The following is a 26,775-nucleotide window of genomic DNA, read 5'->3' as shown; positions in this document are numbered from 1 at the left end:
TTGATGTGTATATAAACTTTATTGAATCAGCGGCGGTCTATCGAATCAAGATAAGACTGAAAACATAGAAATAAAGTTACATTTATGCTTTCATTGATCGCGTTTTGGCACATAACGCTTTTTCTTGAGTTTTACCCGTTTTATTATTATTATTAAAACGCACATAACTTTCTCCGGCACTTTTACACCCGATATAAGAGCAGGTTATCAAGGATAAAAATATAAAACCATGCATTAAACGCCGGGTACTTAGAACCTGATCCGGTATAACATACCAGTAGCAAATGCATTACTTATTGGCAGTTTGTCTTAATTCTCAATATAGCTTTATACGTGGTTACAACTCTGTATATTTCGAGCTCTCAGATCATAAATGCTAAATTAAAAATCTGCACGATGTATATCAGTCTTTCAAGACTGAGACAGAGAGAATTACTACCGTCAGTAAAGATATGAAAACTTCATAGATCATAACGCCGATTTGACAGAGACTACTTACACGGCGGGTGATTTATTTTCAGCTCTAAGCCGTTATCGACGGACTTTTATGAACTATTTATTCACAAATGGGGAAAATTTAGCGTAAGAATATCAAATGCATTGAAGGGAAGTCGATTAAAGTGACTCGTAATGGTAGTTGTGTTTTATTACCACGGACGTAATTAGGGGGACCCCGTATTGCAGATTTATGCAACGTGCGGAGAAATATATTTCGAGAGAAAAATGGTTTTGATACTGCTAGGTGGCGGTCTTGGGTCTTGTGGTGCGCGATTAAAATAGAGCAAGAAAACTGTAGGCTTGATTGACTTATCTTGTGAGAATATATATATTTAAAGCTGGTGCTGGTTGGAAACAACAAGTGGTCATTATAACGGCGTATTGTGTTTTATTACTAATATTCCTTTCAGCATAACATAAAATGGATTTATTGAGTGCTAATTGCTGTATAAAGAAAACGTGCCAAAGAAATCCATGCACATATATTGCAGCTAAGTTTCTAGGCATGTTTAATTAAATGGTGGAAAACAAAACTGAGAACGATAAAGAAGGCAGTAAAAGCAGGTGGTAGGAAAATGGCTTTCTACATGAATTTTAATAACGTTTTATAAATTTGGATTCACAGAAAAATATAGGTGACTGTAAGACGAAAGGAAAAGGAAATCATTCGTACAGACATAATACCACACCTTCAAAACAAAAGAAAGACTAGGAAATGAAAACTTATGGACAATAAATAAAATAGAAAACAACCAAGCAAGCAAAACAGGTCACAATGCGCCTTTTGGGTACTATTTTAATTACCAACAAGGACTAGAAAAGAAAGCCCACTTTTTAGCACTATTTGAATTTCCAACAAGGACTAGAAAAGACAGCCCACTTTTTGAGTACTATTTTAATGCATTTACCAACAAGGGCTAGAATAGAAAGCCACACTTTTGAACACTATTTTTATGAATTGCCATCAAGGACTAGAAAATAGAAAAGAAAGTCCATTTTTGAGCACTGTTTAATGCATTAGCACCAAAGACTAAAATGAAAGCCCACTTTATGAACACTATTTTATGTGCATTACCATCAAGGACTAGAAAAGAAAGCCCACGTTTTGAGCACTATTATAATGCATTAGCACCAAGGACTAGAAAAGAACAGCCCATTTTTTAACACTATTTTATGTGCATTACCACCAAGGACTAGAAAAGAAAGTGCATCTTTTGTGTACTATTTTACATTAAATGCATTACACCAAGGACAAAAATAGAAAAGAAAATATAGCATACCTAAAAATAATACTTATTTCTATTTAAGCCCTTCTTTCTTGTTCTTGTCGTTCATATTTGTAACATAATTTTCGCATCCAGCCAGCTAGATCAAGGCATCAGAATACACAGCTTATGGTGTTTAAATTCAATATTAATTTTAAAGAACTTATTTATGTTCTCTGCAACATCTGGGATCTGTACAGGAATTTCGAACTGTTTCGTTTTCTATTTTAACATAGAATGTGTTTTTCCAAATATTTTTATAGTCCCAGTTGTTAGCCCAAGTACCTCTGCAACGACATAGTATCAGGTGAGAATATAGATAAAAAGTAAATTAATATTAAAAAATAGATGTGGCCTTCACGTGGGGCGTACGGAAGGAAAAACAGCAACATGTGTATTCAATCACTGATATTTGAAATTCTGATTACCTGGTTTCTGAGCAGCGTATTGAGAACCTACTTAGCAACCACAAAGATGAAACTCAACAAGGTTACTAACATAAAAATGAAGTAAAACATGACGACAGAAGGCTGGGAAGAAAATCATTTACAATAAGGAATCCGTCTCGATAAAAATGACAGTATTTTTCATTTATTTAAATATATAGGGACATAATTACTCCTTGACTAGGATGGATATTTTATAACGTCAACAACAACACTATCACTACTACTAGCACTACAACAAAAAGAAAAACAAGAACAACTACCACTACTATTACTATTATTAATACTACTAGTTGTAATAATAATAATAATAATAATAATAATAATAATAAGTTGCAACGTTTCAATAATAACTGCGAGACCAATAGTCACAAATGTGCATGGAAGGTAGAGCATGCAAATGGATTGCACTTATGTAATTTATTTAAAATTTATTTTTAAAAACAATTCTCAAGTATATTGTAATTTATATATTTTACAAATCTTAGATTATGAATACACCATTTGGATTAACCACATAATGGTTCAAAATAGATAAGATTTAAAAATTGCTATGTATCCTATAATTTGACTCCTTCACACCATCCTTTGAAATATTTCGATATTAAATTGATTACGACTGTGTGAATGTGGTGCATTGCAAACGGTTGCATGATGTTCAAAACAATCAATGGTCTGATTTTACAGAGCAATTGGAGAGCTAATTAAAATAGTTTGTACATTAGTGCGCTGGACAACAAAGTTCTTTATTAGTAATCGAGAACTGTCACTTTTCTATGTTATGTTCACAATCAATTTAATGTTGTATATGCATAACGTCACATATTATTGAAAAACAACACAGATATGACCTTTTATACCTGCTCTTAGCATTCAGCCAAAAATCCATATTACTTGGAGAAAATATTTAAATTATAAAGATGAGAAATTGTATCTGGTATTAAGGGGGTGTGTGTGTGGAAAATACGGCATTATGACTCAATCGAATCACTCAACGAAAGTACAAAATTTGGCATGTAAAAAAAAATTAAATAAAGCCCCTAATATTTTTTCAGAGCGTTAGGAGGGGTATTACAAAGCCTATGGACATAAGCATGTACAACGTGTGTATTCATTCATTGATGCTTACAATTCTGCTTACCTGCTTTCTAAATAACTTATTGAGAACCATTAACATACATTTCCTGGCATTAAAGATAAAACTCAAAAAGGTTAAAGTATAAAAATATTGGGATATAACAGAAAAGGCACTAAAACATGACGATAAAAGGCTTGGAAAAAGTATTCACAATAATGGAACCTGACTCGATAAAAATTACTGTTTTCTTCATTCATGAAAATTTGAAGGAAATAATTACTTATTCAGAAGGAGGTGTATAAGGATCCACAAATTAAAACAATGTGTGTGATCCCAATTGATACAGATGTGTGTGATCCCAATTGATACAGATGTGTGTGATCCCAATTGATACAGATGTGTGTGATCCCAATTGATACAGATGTGTGTGATCCCAATTGATACAGATGTGTGTGATCCCAATTGATACAGATGTGTGTGATCCCAATTGATACAGATGTGTGTGATCCCAATTGATACAGATGTGTGTGATCCCAATTGATACAGATGTGTGTGATCCCAATTGATACAGATGTGTGTGATCCCAATTGATACAGATGTGTGTGATCCCAATTGATACAGATGTGTGTGATCCCAATTGATACAGATGTGTGTGATCCCAATTGATACAGATGTGTGTGATCCCAATTGATACAGATGTGTGTGATCCCAATTGATACAGATGTGTGTGATCCCAATTGATACAGATGTGTGTGATCCCAATTGATACAGATGTGTGTGATCCCAATTGATACAGATGTGTGTGATCCCAATTGATACAGATGTGTGTGATCCCAATTGATACAGATGTGTGTGATCCCAATTGATACAGATGTGTGTGATCCCAATTGATACAGATGTGTGTGATCCCAATTGATACAGATGTGTGTTGACATTAAGTTTTTTCAAATCTCTCTCTCTCTCTCTCTCTCTCTCTCATATTGAGGAGATGTGCCAAGTAACGAAATTCTTGTGACAACGATATTAATGCTGTTCAAAGTCGGACAAGATTCCGTAAACAGCACAAGTTTCTAAAAGTTGCAAAATCTTTCTGTGCTAGCAGTGTATGGAATATAGGTATCCAATTAATAATTCTATAAACGTTGATCTGAGGTAATGTGGACACAAGAAATAATGGAGATGATAATGAAGTTAAAGTGGTTGATATAACTCAGACAGTAGTAACGTTTGGGGGTTCTTTGTAAAAAATGAATTTAAAGAGTTTTGGTTTGTTTTATTTTTGTTGGTTTTAATGTTTTCCTTCTGCGAGCTCTAATTCTTTTAACCGAATTTAAAATTCCCTTTCTTTCTTCTCTCTTTGCATTTGTCATTGGCTTTCTCGCTGTTCACTCTCGTTTTGCAACTGCATTCGTCTGACTTCCATCTCTCTTTCCATTTGTATCTTTTCTATCTGAAATTGAACCTGTCTTATCTCTAATTCCAACTTTTGTAATTGTTCTTCCATTATCGAAATTTCCAACTACCCCTGAGTAAAATTCAAAATATTCTCTAATTTTGATGATATTGTAGAACAATCTTGCCGATTTCACTAAAGATTTCAAAACCTACGGGAACTAGTTTCTGAAATATTTTAGCCAAAATTAAAAAATCAAAAGACGAGGCCCCAATTCGTATGTTACTTGTTCAGGCTCCAATAAACAGTAACAAAAGAAAGAATGAAAACAACCAGCTTTGAAAAATGTAACAAATAATTTATTTCCCTGGAAATACACTACAAAAATGGAAAAAAAGAACTTACGGTTTTAACAGCCAAATCCAAAATAATCCAAGAATAATCCACGAATTAAATTTTAGAAGTCCTTGTAATGAAATTTATAATGAATTCAAGTTCTAGTCCCGTCAAAAAATCCAAATTGCTGATTCACGAACAATATTCCGGTGTTTGAATTTCCGAATAAAATTTAAAGAATTGTCTTTGTCCAAGAATTATGTATGAGCACTCAAATATTTCCAGGAACAAGAATCAGTCTTTTAGAATCTAAATGATTTGAATAAAAATTAAAACATAACTCAAAACTGGTCACAAAAAAAACTTTTCCAGTGTCTAGGGTAAACGCCCAAACTGAGAAAGAAAAATATATACATATGTCTATATATGTATATGTATATCTATATATGTCTATATATGTATATGTATAAGTATATCTATATATGTCTATATATTTATATCTATATATCTATATGTCTATAGATATGTAATTGTATATGTGTATATGTATATGTATCTATGTATATATGTATATGTATATATGTATATCTATGTATATGTATATGTATATATGTATATGTATATCTATGTATATGTATATATGTATATGTATGTCTATGTATATGTATATATGTATATATATGTGTATATGTATATGTGTGTAGGTCTATGTATATATGTATATGTATATATGTGTATGTCTATGTATATATGTATATGCATATATGTATATGTACATGTATATATGCATACGTATATATGTATATGTACATGTATATGTGTATATGTATATATGTATATGTATATGTGTATATGTATATGTATATATGTATATGTATATATGCATACGTATATATGTATATGTTTAGATGTAAATGTATATATGTGTATGTATATATATATATGTATGTATGTATATATATATATATATATATATATATATATATATATATATATATATATATATATATATATATATATATATATATATATATATATATATATATATATATATATATATATATATATATATATATATATATATATGTATATATATATAACCATCACTCTTAAATCTAACTACTAAGCAATTTCGGAAAACCCAGCTATTTACATCTAAAATCACGTAATCCCAGTATGACCTTGATAAAGACCAATCATTTTACTCTGATAATAAAATAAAAATAGAAAGTTGTTTACTTGTCTCATTGATTTCTGAATTACGATCAAAACTAAGTCAAAAATAGAAACAGTGTTTGTGTTATTAGGTGTTTATGAAAACAGTCAGGTCAAACTCAATTTTCTGGAAAATATCACATTCTTAATAAACAAAATTTTGTTACTTTGACATGTAATGAAATTAAAATAGAAAGATTTTAAAACGTACAAACAATTAAACTGAATGAAGTATAAATTAAATCAAATATATGTAACACAAAGAAACCGCACCTCATGGTTTAAGAGTTAGACGCTCTAGCAACTGAGCTCCCAGAATTTGGGGGGGGGGGGAGAGCAGGGAATATCAGAGAGAATCATCGAAGCACCGCTGAAGAAAGAAACGTGAGGCCCTTAAGCACAAGGTGTGTGAGATTCAAAGAAATCAGGACGGACGTTGAATGTTCCAAATGTAAACAAAGAAGTGCATCAAAAGTGTTGAAATCTTCACCCAAAGTCCAAACTTAAAAATAAGAAATTGGTACGTTGTGCATAACTTCAGCCACAAGACTGTACAACATTGTCAATCGTAGTCAACAATGTGTTCAAAAGTCTATCTGCCATTACTGAAAAATTGTCTTTTGAATTGCAAACCAATTTTCTTGTTACACGAGAAATACTTGAATCAGAATAACTTGATCGGAACCAAACACAAATGTGCATAATCTTTCTTCAAAATAATTTGGATTGCTTTATAAATAGAAAAAGTATGATTGTATTTATTTACTTGTTTCTTCATTTCTTGGATTGAAAAGAAACATTTGTCCTGTGACAGCTTACGTATCCTTAAGACCGCATTAACTCAAGGAATCGCGAATATTGTCATGGAACAATGTCATAAATACGATCTTAAAAAGATATAGTATGTGGCATACATTCAAGGAAATGAAATTGGAATACGTATTATGCATTGATTAATTCACAATACATATCAGAAAAATGTGTTTGAACCAGGAATACCTTTCAACTTAAATGTGATATACACGGTTCAAAAATAAATAATTAATTACGTTTAAACTAATATATTTTTTTCTTTTATTTCTACAGATTATGTCAAGAAAAAAAGAACAGTTTCCCATTGTATATTATGTGATCCACGCATCTCAGAATCCATGCATCTCACAAAATATACCCTACAATAGGCTTTTTAGATATTCGCATAAATTATTAAGAAAATGGTATAATTATATATGGCATACGTACAGACGACGGTATAACATGACCTACATACAAAAGAAGGTATGACATGGCATACATACAGAAGATGGTATAGCATGGCCTACATACAAAAGAAGGTATGACATGGCATACATACAGAAGACGGTATAGCATGGCCTACATACAAAAGAAGGTATGACATGGCATACATACAGAAGACGGTATAGCATGGCCTACATACAAAAGAAGGTATGACATGGCATACATACAGAAGAAGGTATAGAATGGCATACTTACAGAAGAAAAGAAAGATTGTAATTGAGACGCTCTACAGATATTATGAACTTCTGAGAAAGTGACATGTGAAAGATGAAGTTGTATTCATTTTCAGCATGCACAGTGGAGAGAATGTTGTCATACCTCTATATTATTTTGATGTACTTTAGTTGAAATTTCTTTGGATATCGTATTTGTAAACATTACACATGATGTATGCACACAGCAAACCAAAATGACTGCTTCCATATGCTTCCAAGGTCTCTCTGAATTAGACTAAAGCTACGACGACATTAGCAGTTATTAAAATAGGCAAAAATGAATTAAGCCAGGCTAGACAATCCCAGCTTCTGAAAGTGCAGTGAATGGATTACCAAATGTATAAAATGTAAAAAAAAAAAAGAACGTTATCATCCTCTTGTTATAATTTACCCCTGAAGTCCAGGAAGTGCAAAATGAACAAGCGGAGCTAACAGTCTTTTTTTAAAGGTGCATACCTGAAGTATGGCCAAGTTGTGTACAGAAAACAAATTACACCCATCATTCATTCACCAAAATAAAGGGAATTAATAAAGGGAATTAGAAGTTTGTTAACCATATTCAATGTCTTTTATAAGTAGCCTCTATAACCAGTGAAGAAAACCGGCGAAATTCATTTGTTTTAAAAATCCAACCGTAATCAAAGAACAAAACTGTGAGGCTCCACTGAAGAAGACAACTATGAACAGGAAAAAGAAAAACAAACAAACAAACAAACAAACAAATAAATAAATTAATAAAATACAATACAGTAGTATAAGCGTTGGTCGTGTACGAGGATGGATAAAGCAAATGTGGCATACTTTGATAAAGATATTAAATGCTTAACCAAATGACCAGTGAATTGTTATTCAATACGATTCATCCTGAAGTCTTTTTGATTTACGTGGTTGATGATATAACTGGATAATAAATGCAATAACATTTATTACAAGAGACTATCTGACTTGGAGCGGAGCACATGAAAACCGATTGTACGTATGAAATTTCGTTATAATTTTATGTCTAAAAGTATTTTAAATATATTTCAATATCTGTATTGTGTAAATCTTAGATTACATGAGTAAGATTTGGAGCAACTGCAGTATGACACAAATAGACATGACTACAAATTGCGAACAATCCTTAAAGCATTTTCACTCCATCTTTGAAATATTTCAATATTTAATTGGTTACAAAAGGTTGTGAACGTGTTGCATTGCCAAAAGGTTGCACGATGTATAAAACAATTAATGGCCTTGTGCCTAAGTCCAATTTTACCTCCCCAAGCCATATATAGTTGACCTAGACCTTAAGCAGAGCATTTTATAGAGTTCTTTTTTCAAAATAGTCTGAATATTAATATGTTATACAGCAAACTTCTTTATTAGTATTTGAAAACTGTTACTTCTCTATGTCATGTTCAGAACTAATTTAATGTTTTATTTGCGTAACGTTACAGCTTTTTGAAAACAATACCATCTGTTTTCGTGTGTTACATGCGAGTGGCACGAGGATATGTTTTTGTTCTTTTCTGCCTCCTTTAAGCACTCAGTCAAACATCAATGCTATTTTGGAGGAAATATATTTAAATTATAAGGATGATAAATTTTCTCTGGAACTGAACACTTATGTTGGGTGTGCGTGGATAATACATCGTTGTGACTCATTCGAATCAGGCAACAAAACTACACAATTTGGGATGTTTACAAACAAAATAAAGCGTCTAACCTACAATTTGTTTAAAATCTGCTATTATTAAAGAACTGCAAAAAGTAGGTACAAATAGGTACAAATTATTATCGTGTACCTAAGGGAGAAACTCGTACGAGATGGAACTCTACATTTTGTATAGACTTTGCAGAAACTGGTATTTTGTCCTTGGCAAAATTATTCCTCTGGAAATACATTTTATTCTTCATAAATATTCCTCATACAAAAGCAGAGACTAGTCATAATAGCTTTATTTTCAGAAGAGACAACAACTTTTAAAATTCTGCTGAAATCAGATTTTGTGACCTGCCACGTGTTTAGGCTCGAATAAACAGTAACACAAGAAAGAGTGAAAACAACAAACCTTGAAAATTACAATAATTTATTTCCCTGGAAAATTTCTGTAAAAATGAAAAATATGAACTTACGGTTTTATAGAATCAAACCCAACTATAATCCAAGAATAATCCCCGAATAAAATTATAGTAGTCCTAATAACAAAATGTTCTGCGTTCTACTACGTCTACCTAATGTGACCCTGATGAAAACCAATCATTTTACTCTAAGAAATAAAATAGAACTTGTTTACGATGATTGCTAAAAATTTTGAAACAACATAATAATTTAGATCATCAGCTGATGTTTATAAACTAACAGTCAAGGTAAAAATGTTTTCTTGAAAAAGCATCTCTAATGAATAAATTGACATTACAATATCAATGTAATGAAAAATAAAATAAAATTTAAAACTGACAAACAATTAAATTTAAATAAATATATATTAAATCAGATATAATTAAATCAAATATACATAACAGGCCGCAGAGCTTTCAGTCCTCACATAGCCTCTGCCATTAGAATGAATATAATACGAATCTGCTACCATCAAAACTGACAGACATTGTTGTGAACGATTAATCTAAAGCAAATCATAATTATTTTCTTGTTAGAGCAAGTATTAAATGGATTGTAACAATTTCTGGCATAATTTTTTTTCCAATGTAATAATCATATATAGAAGTATTTATTCTTAATTATGTTTGAGGCTAAGAGCCGTTAAATGAAAAAAAAACAAGAATGAAACTTTGGTTTCTTACATCTGAAATATCGCTGAATTACTTTCTTACATGTGGAAAATAACTTCCATTAGATCTCGTAGGTTGAAACAAAAAGCTATTAGCTTGGGAAGTAATTCAGTCTGTAGGCATTCTCCAGAGATTTACGATGCGTTACATAATCTGAAGCACTGTAACTAGTTGCAATGGCACCAGTTTAATTTCATACTCTCTCGATTCAAACCAATCAGCTCAATCCAGTCTGGTACTTGAACAAACAAATAGACGAAAAATTTGTGTGTGTGTTTGTGTGTGTTTGTTTTTCTTGAAAATATAGCTAGTCTGAGTGATCAGCATTCTATAAGACAAAGCTTGTTATAAGACAAGGTTTCTACATATTCAGAGCTGAAGTGGATCATATTATGATGTAATTATCTGCCATTTTGCAGACCATATTTAGACGAAAAAGGTCAATGTTGAAGGCAAATACTTGACCATATTTAGACCAAAAAGGTCAATGTTCAAGGCAAATGCTTGTCATTATTAAATATTTCATAGTACACATAGAAAACAATCAATCCAGAGATTTTCCCAAATCGGTTAAAAACCTGAAAGCTTTTAGCAACGGGAAAAGATCAATACAATCAATATGTGTTTCTCTTTTAATCAGAAGGTGTATTATCAACACCAAGTAAACATGTAGAAACATCATCAAAATGCATTGTAGATACAGTCGTTGGTTTAAACGATATCTTGCAAAAGTGAGGAATATTTTGTTTTTAAATATACATAAATTTGAAATCCGTAAATGGATATGGAATTCTGGAAGAGGTGCTAAATAACATAAGGACATATATACTATTAAAATAACTGCAACAGAGGAGGAAATTCATGTCGACAAGGTAATTACATATTGGACCAAATTAAAAAATGGTAAAATTAATCATTACGTGTTACATTTTTTAATTGGTGTCATCACAGATAAATAGACATCAGAGTCAGAAATGTATCTTTAAAATAAAGCATTACTTTTTTCACTACATCATAAAATGTCATCAGTGCACACATATTATGTTTCAAGGTTAATATTTTGATAAATAAAATTATGAAACTTTCAAAAGCAATTTAAGGTTCCGTATTGTGTTTATTGTGCGTCTGAAAGCATATCATAACATTCTCAACATGCACAGCTGGTGCTATATAAAAAGTTATACCGAACTTAAAATTTGTTCTGATAAACAATAGTATGGACTCGTGGCACAATTATTTCTTCCGTTTCAGTACCCACAAATGTAGTCCCAGTCTATTTTTGAGCGTTTTTCTCTCTCGTTTTGATGTTGACACAAGAGTGAGTAATGAGACACTGAAGCTGATCCTCAAGCAGCCAGGCTTTTACTTGTATATTAAAGCTATCGACAGGAAATATAAACAAATAGTTTAAAGAGAAGCGGTTTGTATTGAAATTGATTGCCATTCGTTGAGTAAAATCCCAAAACTAGTGTACGAATATTTAAGACCAAACAATACAAAACACATGAAATCGATCAAGTCAGATGAAGAGATTTAATTCAATAACTTTATGTAACATCTCTACGAAATAAATAACAGAAATATAATCATGCTGTGCACCTTTGATGGTTAGGTTATTCCTCTGTCTCATTGGTATTAGTTTAATATGTCAGAAAAAGTGTATGCAGTATCACATCCTTGTCGGAACTGTAAAGGTTTTCTCATGTAAAGCATTGACTAGGTAAGCATTTTGTTAGGTAAAATTCCATTTGATATCATGTAGAAACTGTACACTTTGTGCAAGAAACTGGAATAAATAGCTTGTCAAAAGCATGCTTTACTCAACGGAGCTTAGTATCACATGATAAACTGTGTTGTTAATTTTTGTCTATGTTACACTTAGTATTTTCTTTGCACAGTCTTAGATGTTTTAAAAACTTTTCTTTCCTTCTCTGACCATTCAATTATGGCTCCTTAACTCCTGTAGGCGTTTTCCAAGGTTTTAATTTTTGCTTTTGATAAATGCCAAGTATATTTACACTTGTACTTCGTCCTATTTGGCACTGTTCTTTTTTGCTTTGTCCACTTATCGTTTATAAAATCGTCGCTATTTGCAGGGTAAGCAATTAGAACATAATAGAGAACAATAAAATATGACTGCAAAAACTAAACAAAGATGGATGAGTAGATAAAAAATGAATTATTCACAAGGCAAAATTATGGTGTTAGATATATGCTGTAGAAGTTGGCACCTAGCAAACAGAGTCTATGAAAGCTGATGCTAAAATGTACTTCAAAGAGACTGGACGGTTGTATAGACCAAAACAAAAGGTGGATGTTACATACTGTTGACGTAAAAAGTACTATTAGTTTGTTACCGAACACTGTTCGAGAGAAATGCCAACGCAAATTACTGAAAAGATTAATAAGAAAGAGAAAATTTACCATTGGGTGAAATAATGGAACGACTGCTTTAAAAAAATTAGTGACTGGTACAGCTATCACATTAGATATGACTGCTATATCAACTTATTTAGTACGTTGTTGAATAATTATTGGAGGTTGTGTTCAAAGGGCAATATAGATTCGTTCATCGCAAACTTTGAAAGACTTAATAAACACTGACAATTGTTTCTTTGAGTTAGCGAATAAGGACAAGCAACACAAAGTTGCTTGGTGAACTCTTGCGATTGTTATACCTTGTTTTAATTCAATTTAAGAGGAATTTCAATGTCCCCATGATTGCATTAAAATATATGTGGATTTTCAGTAAATGTTTTGGCTTTTGAATCTCATAGACTGCACTTTACTCTTGACATTTTATCTGCTTTTCAGCTTAATTTAAAATGTAGGTATAATTAACTTCATATATATATATATATACGTTATCTTCTGTATTTCTTCCGACTGTACATTGTTATCGACGAACAATCACTCTCTCTGATGTATATTTTGTCTTGTACCGTGTTTTACACATCTGTTTGCAAATACTGCTTTGTATTTTGAAATAAAAAAATTAAAACTATTTCATCAATTCAAATAGATGTGTTTAAAATGTGTCACATGTAGATTCACACTAGCTTCACAGATAGCTTCACACTAGCTTCACAGATAGGTTCACACTAGCTTCACAGATAGATTCCTAAATTTACACATAACCTAGTTTTGAGGACAACACGATGTAAGGGTCAGTCATGACCAAATGTGTTATCCTCGTTAAATAAAGTTTATTATTATTATTATATTATTATTATTATTATTATTATTATTATTATTATTATTATTATTATTATTATTATTCCTGCGTCATTGAATGCCTCTTTTGAACAAACTGGTCATCTAAAGGTAAAGAGCAATGAAATAAATTCCATTGGCAACCTATTGGTTTTAATCAAGCTTCTCCAAGTCCTACCCATCTACGCTTCTCCAGGTTCCTGGTCACCGAATGCTTGTCGTACCGGAAAGAGGCCAATTTACCTACACAGAACAACTTTCAAGTTCAGCCAAAGTTGAACCGTACTAAATAGAAATACACTTCATATTATTAACACAAATAACATCCAGTACTTCAAAATATTATGGTACTTATTTGTTGGCAGAAATATTCTCATTTTGTCTCATTTCCACACTTCCAATGTTTATTTATATCATTTTCAGTGTATTCTCTCTAGAGTATTTGCTGGGATAACATTCCATACAACGGCATCATAATCATAGATTGGGACAAATAAAATATGTAATAATTTACATGCCACTTTTAGAAATATGACATCAAATGTTAAACACGAACTATTTAATACAGAAAATACAGAAAATATAGCTTTACATGCCTGTCCTGAAAGAGTGTTAAACTTCATCAAATGTAACGCTTGACATAGAGCAATTCCAAGAAAACCACATTTATTAATTATATTAAGTGTTAGACCTTATAAAAGAATTTATCAATTTCTGCAATTCTTCCCCTTGGAAATATGATAATTTGTGTCTTGTTTCTATTTACTTATAGGTATCATATATCCGAAAAGTTGCCAAGGGCATTTAAACATTATTTTGTTTCCCCGCAACCTCATTTGTAATCATCAGCAAACACAACAAATAAAAAGGCGATAAAAGTTCAATTTGGCAAAATCTGTTTACAAATAAATTCCTCAGACGTACTAGTACTGTATATATCTCCGCTTTTCCTCCGTAAGTTCAGTAGTTTGTATCATAATATATCTTCAACAACATAAACAAAGACTCTGCAAAATCAACATAATCGCAATATAGATTCTACCGGAACCTTTTCGTATTGCATAGCATAATTACTAATTGTCTAATTAGTAATTAGACCGTGCAATACAAAAAGTTATCCAAAGAAATGTTTTCTTTCTGAAACCAATTGGAGTTTTTATATCAACCTGATATCATATCTGTTTTCATATCAACTTCTCTTCCACCTGAACGATCATATTGTTTAGAATGCATTTATGTAATACACCCAACTATTTCATGCATCTCTAAGTTGTTTACCTGATTAACTGGCCCCATTATATGACTAAGGATAAGCATTTGGCAAGACGAACATTGAACAAACAATCCTCTACTAAGAATAATCTTAAAGATTTTGTAACAAATATGACTTCAATACATAATTACCACTAATCAAACTTTATTTGTTAGTTTAACGGATCCATTGGTCTTACCATTTTTAAGGTCTTTAATAGTTTTACTCATCAATGACACTTTAATACCTACTGTCAATCATTCAAAAATAATTTCGAGATTCCCCTTTACGTGTTATTTGTAAAATTCAATGACATCATCATCAACACTAAATGACCATCCTCGTGTAAATTAATGCCTTGAAAGAAGCTACACATTCATCAAATGTTACTTATAGTGTTTACTTGATAGCGGATTATTTTGGTAAATTGCTTTCTTTTGGTTCCATATTATGTATCAAAAATTTGTATCTTCGAAATTTGTACCTGTATCTGGTAATCTTAGCTCAGGCAAAAACAACTGAATTTTTAAAAAATAATAGTTTTATTAAATGATCAAAACTATTTATTTCGTTTCTGACTGTAGTAGGAGTTTCAAAAGTTCATTCGCTACAGGCCTCAATTTGGGGATTCGAGCTTTTGGTATTGTAATGCTTTCCGAGGTCGATGAAATAAGACCGTGTTACAGCGAGACTATACTAGTCATTCAAGTATTGCTGTTACGCGCCGTTTCGCGACCATGTGCCGTTTGGAAACTATCTGATGCCGTCTAGGAAGCAGGTGAGTGACCTGCTAACATATATTATCTTTAAACACAAAACAATATCAAAATCATGTCGAATAAAATGAAACTCTTCGGTTACAAAAATGCCAGGGGCCATCTCAGGACCAATTAAGATTACAGAACATTACAGTGCCGTTTCAGGGCTACGTGCAGTAAGAGGAAACGGCCTAGCGGATATTTCAAATCCAGGGAAGGTTGGAAAATGCACTGATCCACTTCATGTGACTGTAGATGTTCCGAAATGTCCCCTGCAGTTTCAGACCCAGTTAAGCTTTCAAAAATGCTTACATATTGCCACGAACTTTTTCCGGTACCGCCTGGCAATGTTGAGTATTAGAGCAATTATCTTTAAATTATTGAAATTTTCCCGTAATTAATTAATACCTTTTTTATACTATATTACCTCGATCTATAGTTACTTTCCTTATATATTCATTCTTTCCGTCTATCTTTATTTCATTACAGACTATTGGCCTAAAAGCAATACCGGATGTATGTATAACCAAATAAATAATTCCCAACGCATCAGCCGAGATCTAGGAAGCTCTACCCTATCTACCTGCGTACCAGCATACACAAATACATATACATATATATGACCGCTTTATGTATTCTTTATGTAACATCTCCATTCAATCAGGCATCGATTCTCGTGGGTTTTTAAAAAATTATTTTAAGATTTTGATTCTTACTTTTGGGTTCTTTGTTCCTTTTTCTGCTACTTATATATTAAGTTGAAAAATGTAATCAGCGTTGTGCTAACATATTCAAATGTATCTTAGTCACGATTTTCACCTGTATAATAATAAGCAGAACTATTCAAAGTAATTTATTCATTTTGTTTTTAACGGCCCAGTTCATACCAATAAATATTTGCTGAATATTACATTTAATTCATTTGTGCTCTTTAAACTTCCAAAGTGTTCTTTACAGATCAATTTCATCGGACGAGTAGCTGATCCAGACTCGTATTTCATGCATCATTTAGTTCGAACAGTATGCACAACGATATTAAGTCATTCTTCAACTATACGGCATATGTGAGCGAAGATTAATCACGGCTGAGAATAGACAGTAATCGACACTAACGGCTAACGACCGGCGTTTACCAGGATTGGTAATATAGTATCGAAACTACGCCCCACAGCCACTCTGATTGGCTCAGTTCGACATAAAAAGTAGGAATCAATTGGTTGGTGTCGTCTCGTATTTCCACCTCCTGCTTGGACCGGCGCGGTACAGGGCTTGGATAATTTGCTGTTTGTTAGTGACGGACTTGAACATATATTTGGTGTTCTTAATAGGAAAGAAGCACTTTCAAGTAATGTTGTATTTGATTATTACTCGGCATGGTATTAAATTGCAATATTTGATGCGATGTTTTTGTTGTCCTGAGTAATGAAAAATCCACAAACTGCAAACCTTTGGCCATGATCTTCAACTCTTTGAGTAATTTCAGTTCTGATAAAATCGCAAGGAATACATCTTAAAATTAGTCAAAAACTCTGTGTCTATGCATATTTAGTACGTCTTAAAATTAGTCCAAAACTATGTATTTGGATATTTAGTGCGTCATCAAATTAGTCCAAAACTATGTATTTGGATATTTAGTGCGTCATCAGATTAGTCCAAAACTATGTATTTGGATATTTAGTGCGTCATCAAATTAGTCCAAAACTATGTATTTGGATATTTAGTATGTCTTAAAAGTAGTCGAAATCTCGTCTCTACCTGTGTATATTTGGTACTTCTTAAAATTAGTCAAAAACTGTGTATCTTTAGTATATCTAATTAGGATGATAAGAATTATCCTCTTTCGATACATTCTATAACATCATGAAACTTATATCAGTATTTCACTTCTTACAGTATGACAGAATTGTTTTGCCATAAAGATTGCTGTTTATGAATTTTAGGGTATCATTTATTAATAGGTAAGAAAAAATGTTGACAGTACAAGAAACTACATTTGTTGAGATAACATATTATTATTATTATTATTATTATTATTATTATTATTATTATTATTATTATTATTATTATTATTGAAAGTGAGTGGGGAAATTGTATAAACAAAAAAAAAAGCAATGAACGCAAAGATTCGTTATTTTCTCTTTCGTTTTGTCTATAGATTCGATACTCTCAATTACGTTTTCTAAAACATAATTGCCTCTTTTTTAAAAATGTCAAAATAAATATCAGAGAAAATTTTTTTTTAATGTAGCATTAATTTTCTAATTAATTACCAAACAAACAAGGAACATATATATTGAGCTTTTTACTGCAGTTACCCTTATTCATAAATTACGACCTCAAACCACTTCTAATTTATTCCGTCCTTTAGGAACTCAATATGATACTCACTGTATTTTAAAAACAAAAACAAAACCCCAACAAAAAACACAAAAACACAAAAACAATAAGAATATTTAATTCGATAGTTTTAAACCAGGTTTATCTATCATGTGTTGTCGTAATTATATGAGACAATTATTCGAAATCATTTTTACTAAATGATAATATGCTTCTTTGTGACAATGTGTTACTTTTATGACTATATCAGTATATTACTACATAATTATACGTTACTGCCTGACTATATGCTACTTTTATGAGTATGTCTGTATATTACTACATGATTATATGTTACTGCTGGACTATATGTTACTATATGACTATGTGTGTATATTACTACATGATTATATGTTACTGCTGGACTATATGTTACTATATGACTATGTGTGTATATTACTACATGATTATATGTTACTGCCTGACTATAAGTTACTCTATGACAAGTCAATCTAGCATGTACAGTTTTCGCGTGTACAGCCGAGTCACCTAATCCAAAATGATCCTAGTTTATATAGTGTGTGGTTAGTGTATCAGTTTTTAAGTGTAATGTCATTTTTATTGGAGATTGATTAAATACGTAAGTGAGATATGAATGAGTTATCTAATTAAGTGTTTTATTGGACAATAAGCATATTTTCAAATTTAAAAAGTAGTGTTAAGGTAATCCAAACCAAATGCAAAGAAATAAGCTTAAATGAAAAAGGAGTTAAATGAACTATAGGTAAATAAATAAATAAATAAATAAATAAATAAATAAATAAATACAATTCATATTCGTATTTATCAAAAGATGAAGATGTGGAAATGGAAGAAAGGGAATTAAAGAGAAAAATGGGTAGGGCTGATTTCCAATATATTTTAATTTCCAACTCCAGATGCGGCGGACCTACCCTAATGAAGCTTAATATCTGAAAATTACAGGTTCTCTCTTACGGTCTGCAAGCCGAGATCGGCTGATACACGCCCACGACTTTGTAGTTTTCCTCCACTGTATAATCATCGAATCCACATTAATATAATGATTGCTGGATTTTAACGAATTCAAACTCTCTTTAAACGCTATTAGATGCATATTTGTCAAATTCACCGTTTAAGTAAGCCTCAATTAATGGGCCAGACTATACAAATAATTTTCAGTCTGGTAGAATCAAAGAATTGTTTCATTGTAGAGAATGCTTAAAATAACGGAAAATTTATGTTTTTTCCTGGTTTACAAGCGAAAACTATAAGCCCCATTAAAGCAAAAGGTGATACAATTAATTCTTGTATCGGGTGGAACTGCAATAAAACATTCTAATGACCGAAAATCATGAAACATGTCCTTGGAGCACATACAAGATATGTTGCTAACCTTTGGTCTTAAAAGTTGAAAACATTTTGAAATTTGGCGCAATATCCAGATTTGTTCTTGCTTGTATGTCTGTTTCTTTTATATCTCTTAATTAACATAGAATTATTCTTAAAGCAATTTATTAGCCGTCCCTTTCGACGACACATTTTGATTATCACTTTATTAATTAATCCTCGAATATATCAAGTCGTTTCTTTTTCCTTTTATCATTTATGAATTTGAACGAAGACTGTCTGCAACAAAGACCTCCAAACACAGATGTTGATTTCGTTTCTGAGCAATAAAAAGGTGTGATGTGGAAAATACGTTTATAAATGGCATTTTTTGTTGTGTAAAATTTCTTCCATTCAGTGAAGATTATTGTTGTGCGAATGTACCGTGTTCTTTTGTACAAGTTAAAGTTGTTAGTAAACGTTTGTTGGAGGTGGAGGTATTTGTTTTTAAAGCTGTATGATTTCATTTGTCAGTGCTAAAATAAAAGTAGTCTCTCGTTCTCTCTTGTCGAGGTGCATAATGCACACATCAATAAAACTGATTTTTATCACTTTCACTTTTTAAACACAAGAATACATTAAATAACGTGTAAAAAAATAACATGCGGTGTTAGATTGATGCGGTTATCATTTGTTTATCTGTAATTCGATTAAGTAAATATATTTTTTAAATACTTATATGTTGTTAATTAATACAAAAGAACTTTTAGTTAAATATATTCAAAGCGTAAATCAGATACTTTCAATTTTTCAATTTAATATTTTGTTGTTAAGATTTAAAATCGCCACAAGAAATACATTTCAAATTATTAAGTCATTTAATTAAAATGCAAAACTTTTGTAACTAGAAATGGATGGTAATACATTCCTTTTCTGAAAATATGGATCGTACAAATATAATATATCGCATTGCAATAAGACTAACTTATTGAAATACGAGAGTAGTATGCTAATAAAATGTAAATAACTTTGACGGTCAAGTTCTACCATGTCATGAAAAACAATTTCATTCGGTTTAATTTTATATTGGCATGATTTGGAAGCGTTTAGAATGTTCATCAGTTGATAAACAATTAAACTAAGGTTCTCGGTCATTATCCATTATGAAAATCGGTTATCTTTGCTAAAATATACATTATATATACCGCTCTAGATCTGGGAAAAAATCACCAGGCAATTTGCAAGTACATGTAAGTAAATGTTAAGTAATCCGACTATTGCAAAATAAAGATACTAAATTCTCGTACATTTATGTATGTTAATATTAAACATGGTGAAAGGATTTGTTGACTTTCATAGTTTGATGTTACCCTAAATAAATGCAAAGTTAGTTTTACTGAAATAACATATCAGATCATAGCTTAAACATTTTTTTGAAAACTATGTTCTTATGTTGATTAGCATAATTTGTTTTAGGTCGATACTCATACTATACACATATGATTAAATATTTATTATCATATTTATGTGAATATAAATGGATCAATATACTTATGATCATGAATTTCTATACGTAAGACCATAAAGTTACACAAGTATTACCGCTAATTTGTGTACGTATTACCACTAATTTGTATACTTATCACCACTAATTTGTGTAGGTATGACCACTAATTTATACACGTCTGACCATTACTTTGGATACATATCACCAATAATTTGAAAACAAAAGCATACAGTTTAATTTCAAACACTACAAAATATACAAAGTTCTATTTATTCTGTGGTCTCAGACTGTCATGTACCTGGATAAAAACATATCATGAATGAAATAACTGAAAATACAAATATTTATGTTTATATATGATGTCTTCGTTATAAAAATACGAATATGCCATTAAAATATAAAATATCATTGCGTCTGTACACAGTAGTTATGAAAACTTAAACTGAGAAAATATGTGTAACTTTTTGCCATGCACTTGAGAAAAGGGTAACTCTACGTTTGGTGGAAACCTCGTTCTTAATTACTCCGATTAGATTTTGTATCAATAGTGCAATTTTTACATAAAATGGTATGGCATTAAAAGAGATAACGTATAATCCCAATGTTTTATATGTCAAAGAAACAATACACCTTTTAAAACGAACTTTTCCTTGAATCAGTGCTAAACTAATCTGATTCTAATTATTGCCTAATTATGCACTATACTAGATGATTTTAGTAATAATAATGATAATAATAATAATAATAATAATAATAATAATAATAATAATAATAATAATAATAATAATAATAATAATAATAATAAAAATTTAATAATAATAAAAATTAATAATAATAAAAATTAATAATAAGAAAATGCGAAGGAGCCGAATAATAAAACAACAGCAGCAATGACACCATCATCACAATTCTCTCGAGTTATCAACAACATTAGTGTTATCATCACCTCACCAACCATATGATATGAGTAAGTAATTCATCACGGAGGAAATGATTATAACGGAATCCAAGCGGCTGCTGAAACGTGTTCTTTGTCAACATAATTTGTTCTGAACTTTTGAAATGTGAAAAAAGCAACAAAGAAAACATCCCACCAAAACAATCAACGGAGTGAAATTTTGCCTAATCAGCTGTCGTCCGTAACAACTATCATTTAATTAAGAAGCATTGTATGGTGTGCATGTATTTTACTGAGAGAGAGAGAGAGAGAGAGAGAGAGAGAGAGAGGGACGGAGACAGATACAGATAGAGACAGAGAGGAGACAGAGACGGGGGGAGGGAGAGAGCAGTCACAACTGATAAATAATAGATAATCATGCTATAGAAAAAGAGCTTAGAAGGTTTTATCTTTACAAAAAAACAAAGGCTATTGTAATAATGACATTGTAATATTTTATTAAAACAAATAGGATTGAATGTAAATGATGATTTACAGACTTATATTATCCATACTATACAGTTTGGCTGGGTTTACATGTGACCTATATTCACCATACAGTAGCTGCAAAGTAATGGCTAATATATTATCATCGTGTCTCATACATCAAGTCAGTCATTATCTCACAATAATTCTGTCCAATATGACACGGGCGTGATATGTCTTTGGCTAATATTATAGGTGAATAAGTCAAAAACAAAAACGTGATTTTTTTTAAAAATAAAATTGCACTAAAATATTAAATCGCGATAAGTATTTATTTCTTGTACTACTTTTATTACCTGAAAATAAATTAACAAAATTTGTATAAGTATTGACAGATTTTTAAAAATATTTTCTTAACAGAAAATTAGATCTTCATGCAGTTAAAGAAATTTAAAAGGTTTCCTGCACAACTGGTATTAAAGTTTTGAAACATTTCAGACAACTTACTTTTAAAATATTTTAAAAATAATACTAATCTTGGTGTGCGTGCTGGATATATGTGCGCTTCAAATTGGAAAATGAAGCTTGAAATTGCCAAAAGTTAAACGATTATCTTTGAAAAAACAAAAACCAAAAACAAGTCATACGTTCCTGTAGGTGCTTGAATTTACATATTTTGCACACAATGCAGCCTCAAATTAACACCGAGTAGGAATAATTACCATAATCTCTTCTGTAAAACTGAAGCTATAACTTTATGAGAATGAATAAACGTTATTCATTGATAAGGAAAAAATGTATTCATTGACAAAAAACACGCAGTAACATTTTACTTCATCAATCCTTATAAATTCTTGAACATAATATCCTCTAAATATAATAAACACAATAAAACATATTTTGACAGGGTTAAAAAGTACACCGTTCCATATTACAAATACTGTTATGGATTGATATTGGCGTAGAGTTTTCTTAATTAAGTTTTATTTCTCTCAATTGATTCAGGGCATTATGTATACAATTTGTACAACTTGCCGGAGTTATTTGCATAATAATGCAGTTTGATTTTCAACATGCAGTCGTCAGAGAAAAATATACCGTCTTATGTATGCGACATTTCGAAAAACACATTATTTATTTATTTATTTATTTATTTATTTATTTATTTATTTATTTATAAGTTACTGACAAGTTAAGTGGTTGCTAATGCTTGATGAATGGTCTACATAAAATTTTCACAATAAATAAAAATAAGACATCTTGATGTCCAGAATTGTATGAATAAGGTAGTTTGAAATTAATGGACTTTCTCTCTATCAGTTTTGCTTATTTCATATGTTAGACACTGAGTACTAACAAGAATTTATTCAAGTCAACTTATCACCAACAAAATAAAGCCCCGTTCTGCGTATATTTCTGCAATACATGTCACACATACTGGCGAAATAATAGCATGCAAATATGCTCAACAAATTATGTTCACTCCAGGTATCGTCATGTAGGAACTTTACTTGGGGTGTTAATATTACCCTTTCTCCGGGTGTGGATGGATTATTTCCGGGAGAGATAAGGAAATCCTATGAAGAATTCGCACGAGGTTTATGTATCAAAAATTTAATTTCAGATATGCTATGTATTAACATAATTACACAACCGACAGTTACTAAGAATTTAAGGAAAGGCAACATTTTCGATTTCGTAGATTTTGCTACCAGTCTTTGAAATTGTTTCCTTCAAGTTAATTACATATTTCAGACACAAATCTAAATGATTTAAAAGAAAACTTCATTTTTTTCTTTTGCATTCAGGTACTAAAATGCACATAAATACAATTGCTTAGATTGAGCTAGTAGTGGACAAACGTATTCCGAGTATATGACTCTAAATGAGGTGGAAAATCCATTCTCCTGTAGATTCCGAAATTTCATAAGTTGCAAAACGATCATTCCTCATGTAAGCAGAGAAGTATTAATATTCTATCTTGCGTCCTAAACAATTATGCTTCTTTTTGACATGTAAAATTTTAATCGTTGTAAAACAGACTGAGATATCTCTAAATCTGAACGGGAAAACATTTAATCTTTCCTCATCAGAAGTGCCGTTTGGTTAATTGGGACTTTTGTTTACTCATTTTATTTATCATCATGGTTATAAGCGATTATATTTCTATTATGACTTTTAATTGTCCTTTTGGGTCCGTAAATTGGCCACAGGGACGTTACCAAAATTCAAGAATAACGGGGCAAAGATGTGATTCCACTCAGAAAGACTTTTCATCACAGAATCTTAGCAATGTTACATTTTCAAGGTCTCCGTAATGAGGTGAGCACTCTGAACTCTTCCGATGTATGAAATTGCTTCCCTGAAATGATTAATGGGTCTTTGAAAGCACATGCTGACTATTCACAACGTAAAGCTAATTTTCCCTCATTTTTTTCAATACAAAGTTGCAGATTTTGGTTTGAATATATCCCACTTCTTATGACGGTCTACAAGTCTGGAATTTTAGAAACTATGTTTCCTCTGCAGACTTGTTTTCGCTGTCCTCTGTGTTTAACGGAGAATGACTCCTTTCGTCACAGCTGTCACTGGTGCAGGGAGAAGATGGCGTTTTTGGAGTGGAACAGTTTCTAGGAGAATTAGGGCACTCTTGGGGAGGTGATGTGACGTCCTGTTCACGTTCACTATCGGACATTTCCGGAGAAGTCAAAAGTCTTTTGGTAGCTGTAACGTCATTTTTTAGTTCCTCCAAATCACGTTTTAGTTTCGCCCTCCTGTTCTGGAACCACGTAATCACTTGGGCGTTTGTAAGGCCCAAAGTTTGAGCAATTTCATCGCGATCAGCAGGTGTCAAATACTTCTGGTACAAAAACCTCTTCTCGAGTTCGTAAATTTGCTGATTCGTAAAAGCTGTTCTTGATTTCCTCCTTTTCTTTGGAGGTTGGTGTTTTCCGAACAAAGCAGCCTGCTCTCGGCGCTTAGCATCTGCAAAAATAAATATGCAAATAAAAGTAAAATTCTTGCTAATTCTATTGAATCACGGAAGAAAAAAAACATTATCAGAACGGCAGAGAACCATTTAAGACGTAACATCCTAAAGGAACCAAAACGAATTACTTTGTCTCTGAATATGAATATGCGTACCTAAAACAAAGGTTGATACAGTCAACAATTTAAATGTACATTCCGTTATGAACAAGTTTGACCCATCAGTTTAGTATCAAGCAGGCTTTAATTTCTCAATTTTTCAGACACTTGAGCATTTCAGAAGTGGAACCGGTGCTACGGGTACTTGCCGTATTTGCGTTGTCATGTCCATTAAATGTGACTTAACCGTCGTGCGTGCGTGTGCGAGAGAGAGAGAGAGAGAGAGAGAGAGAGAGAGAGATCACTTGTGAAGATAGCATTGTAGATGCGACTAGGCGACCTTGCTGTTCAGTCCCAAACTGTAGTATATATTATTTTATATAAAATACCACACATGATGCGAAGAATGAGAACCTGTTATTTGCAAATTGTATCTAATGCATACTGCCTAAGGACAGTAACAAGCAAAGTTTGTAACGTGTTGTGAAAGACCTGTGTCGAGACACGTTTAATATGTCAAAAGACACATTCTATCTTTCAGATATCTTCTGACAGACATTGTAAAATGCGATTCAACATCGTTGGTCATAGACATAGCCACACTCATTAATAAAATAAATAGCGTAAATATAACATTAATAGCATTTGTGTATTATTCATGTACAATTATACTTAACTATTCCTAAATGTCCCTATCTAATCAGTCTGACTCCATCATGTGCAATATTTCGATTGAGAACAGTCGATCTTGTATGGATTTGTATAAATTGTAAGTGAAGAGGAATTGATTTTTAGAAATGCAGACTTTTTCTGCATACAAAATTACTTCTTATTTGTGTACATCTTAAAAAGTATAGTGTGCAAGTATGTAGTAAATACAAAATACATCAATCAGAGGATTTATACTTGTAAAAGACGTGTATGAAAAATGTACTGTAACCAGTGCGATGTAAAGTTGTGACGTGTCCGGAAGAAAAAAGACGTTAATTTAGTTTGTTCTGGAGTAGAGGAAACAGTGCGGCAGTGTGATAATAGTCTAGTTACACTCTTGAACAGATCCATGAGCTGGCACTTCTGCCGGTTATAAAAAGAAAACAGATCTTTCTCGGAATCTGAAAAGGTGATTTGTTTGGCTGTTGAGATGAAGTGACAGCGCTCAATAAATTGTTTCACGATACTTTCGCATGTTGGAGTATCACGGAGCCACAGGAAAGTTTGGTTGAACGACTCTGGAGTGATAATTAAATTTCGGCCTATACATCAAATTGTCTGTTAAGCCACAACGTTTAAAACTGATATAGTATCTTAAAATTTATAGGAAATTTATATAATGGCGTCGGATTTAGAGGCAAGAGACTCCCCACCCACCCCTCTCTCATTATAGTTGATTAATATAATGATGTCGGATTTAA

At 31.7% G+C, this 26,775-nt stretch overlaps 1 protein-coding gene across 1 annotated transcript in view; it reads right to left on the bottom strand.

The window, feature by feature from the left end:
• Positions 1–22,291: 22,291 nt before the first annotated feature.
• The window catches only part of LOC149769847 (transcription factor LBX1-like), a 38,561-nt gene continuing 34,077 nt past the window's right edge, over positions 22,292–26,775 (bottom strand). Inside the window, exon 2 of the mRNA XM_089949750.1 lies at positions 22,292–25,261. Within this exon, the coding sequence (XP_089805876.1) occupies positions 24,789–25,261 (473 nt within the window). The 3' untranslated portion in view covers positions 22,292–24,788. The remainder of the gene's footprint in view (positions 25,262–26,775) is intronic.

Source organism: Sinohyriopsis cumingii, unplaced genomic scaffold (genome assembly GCF_028554795.1).
Source record: "Sinohyriopsis cumingii isolate HCF-2022 unplaced genomic scaffold, ASM2855479v2 utg003209l, whole genome shotgun sequence".
Taxonomy (NCBI): domain Eukaryota; kingdom Metazoa; phylum Mollusca; class Bivalvia; order Unionida; family Unionidae; genus Sinohyriopsis; species Sinohyriopsis cumingii.
The sequence above is the reverse complement of the archived record's forward strand: the minus strand, read 5'-3'. Positions and strand labels throughout refer to the sequence as shown.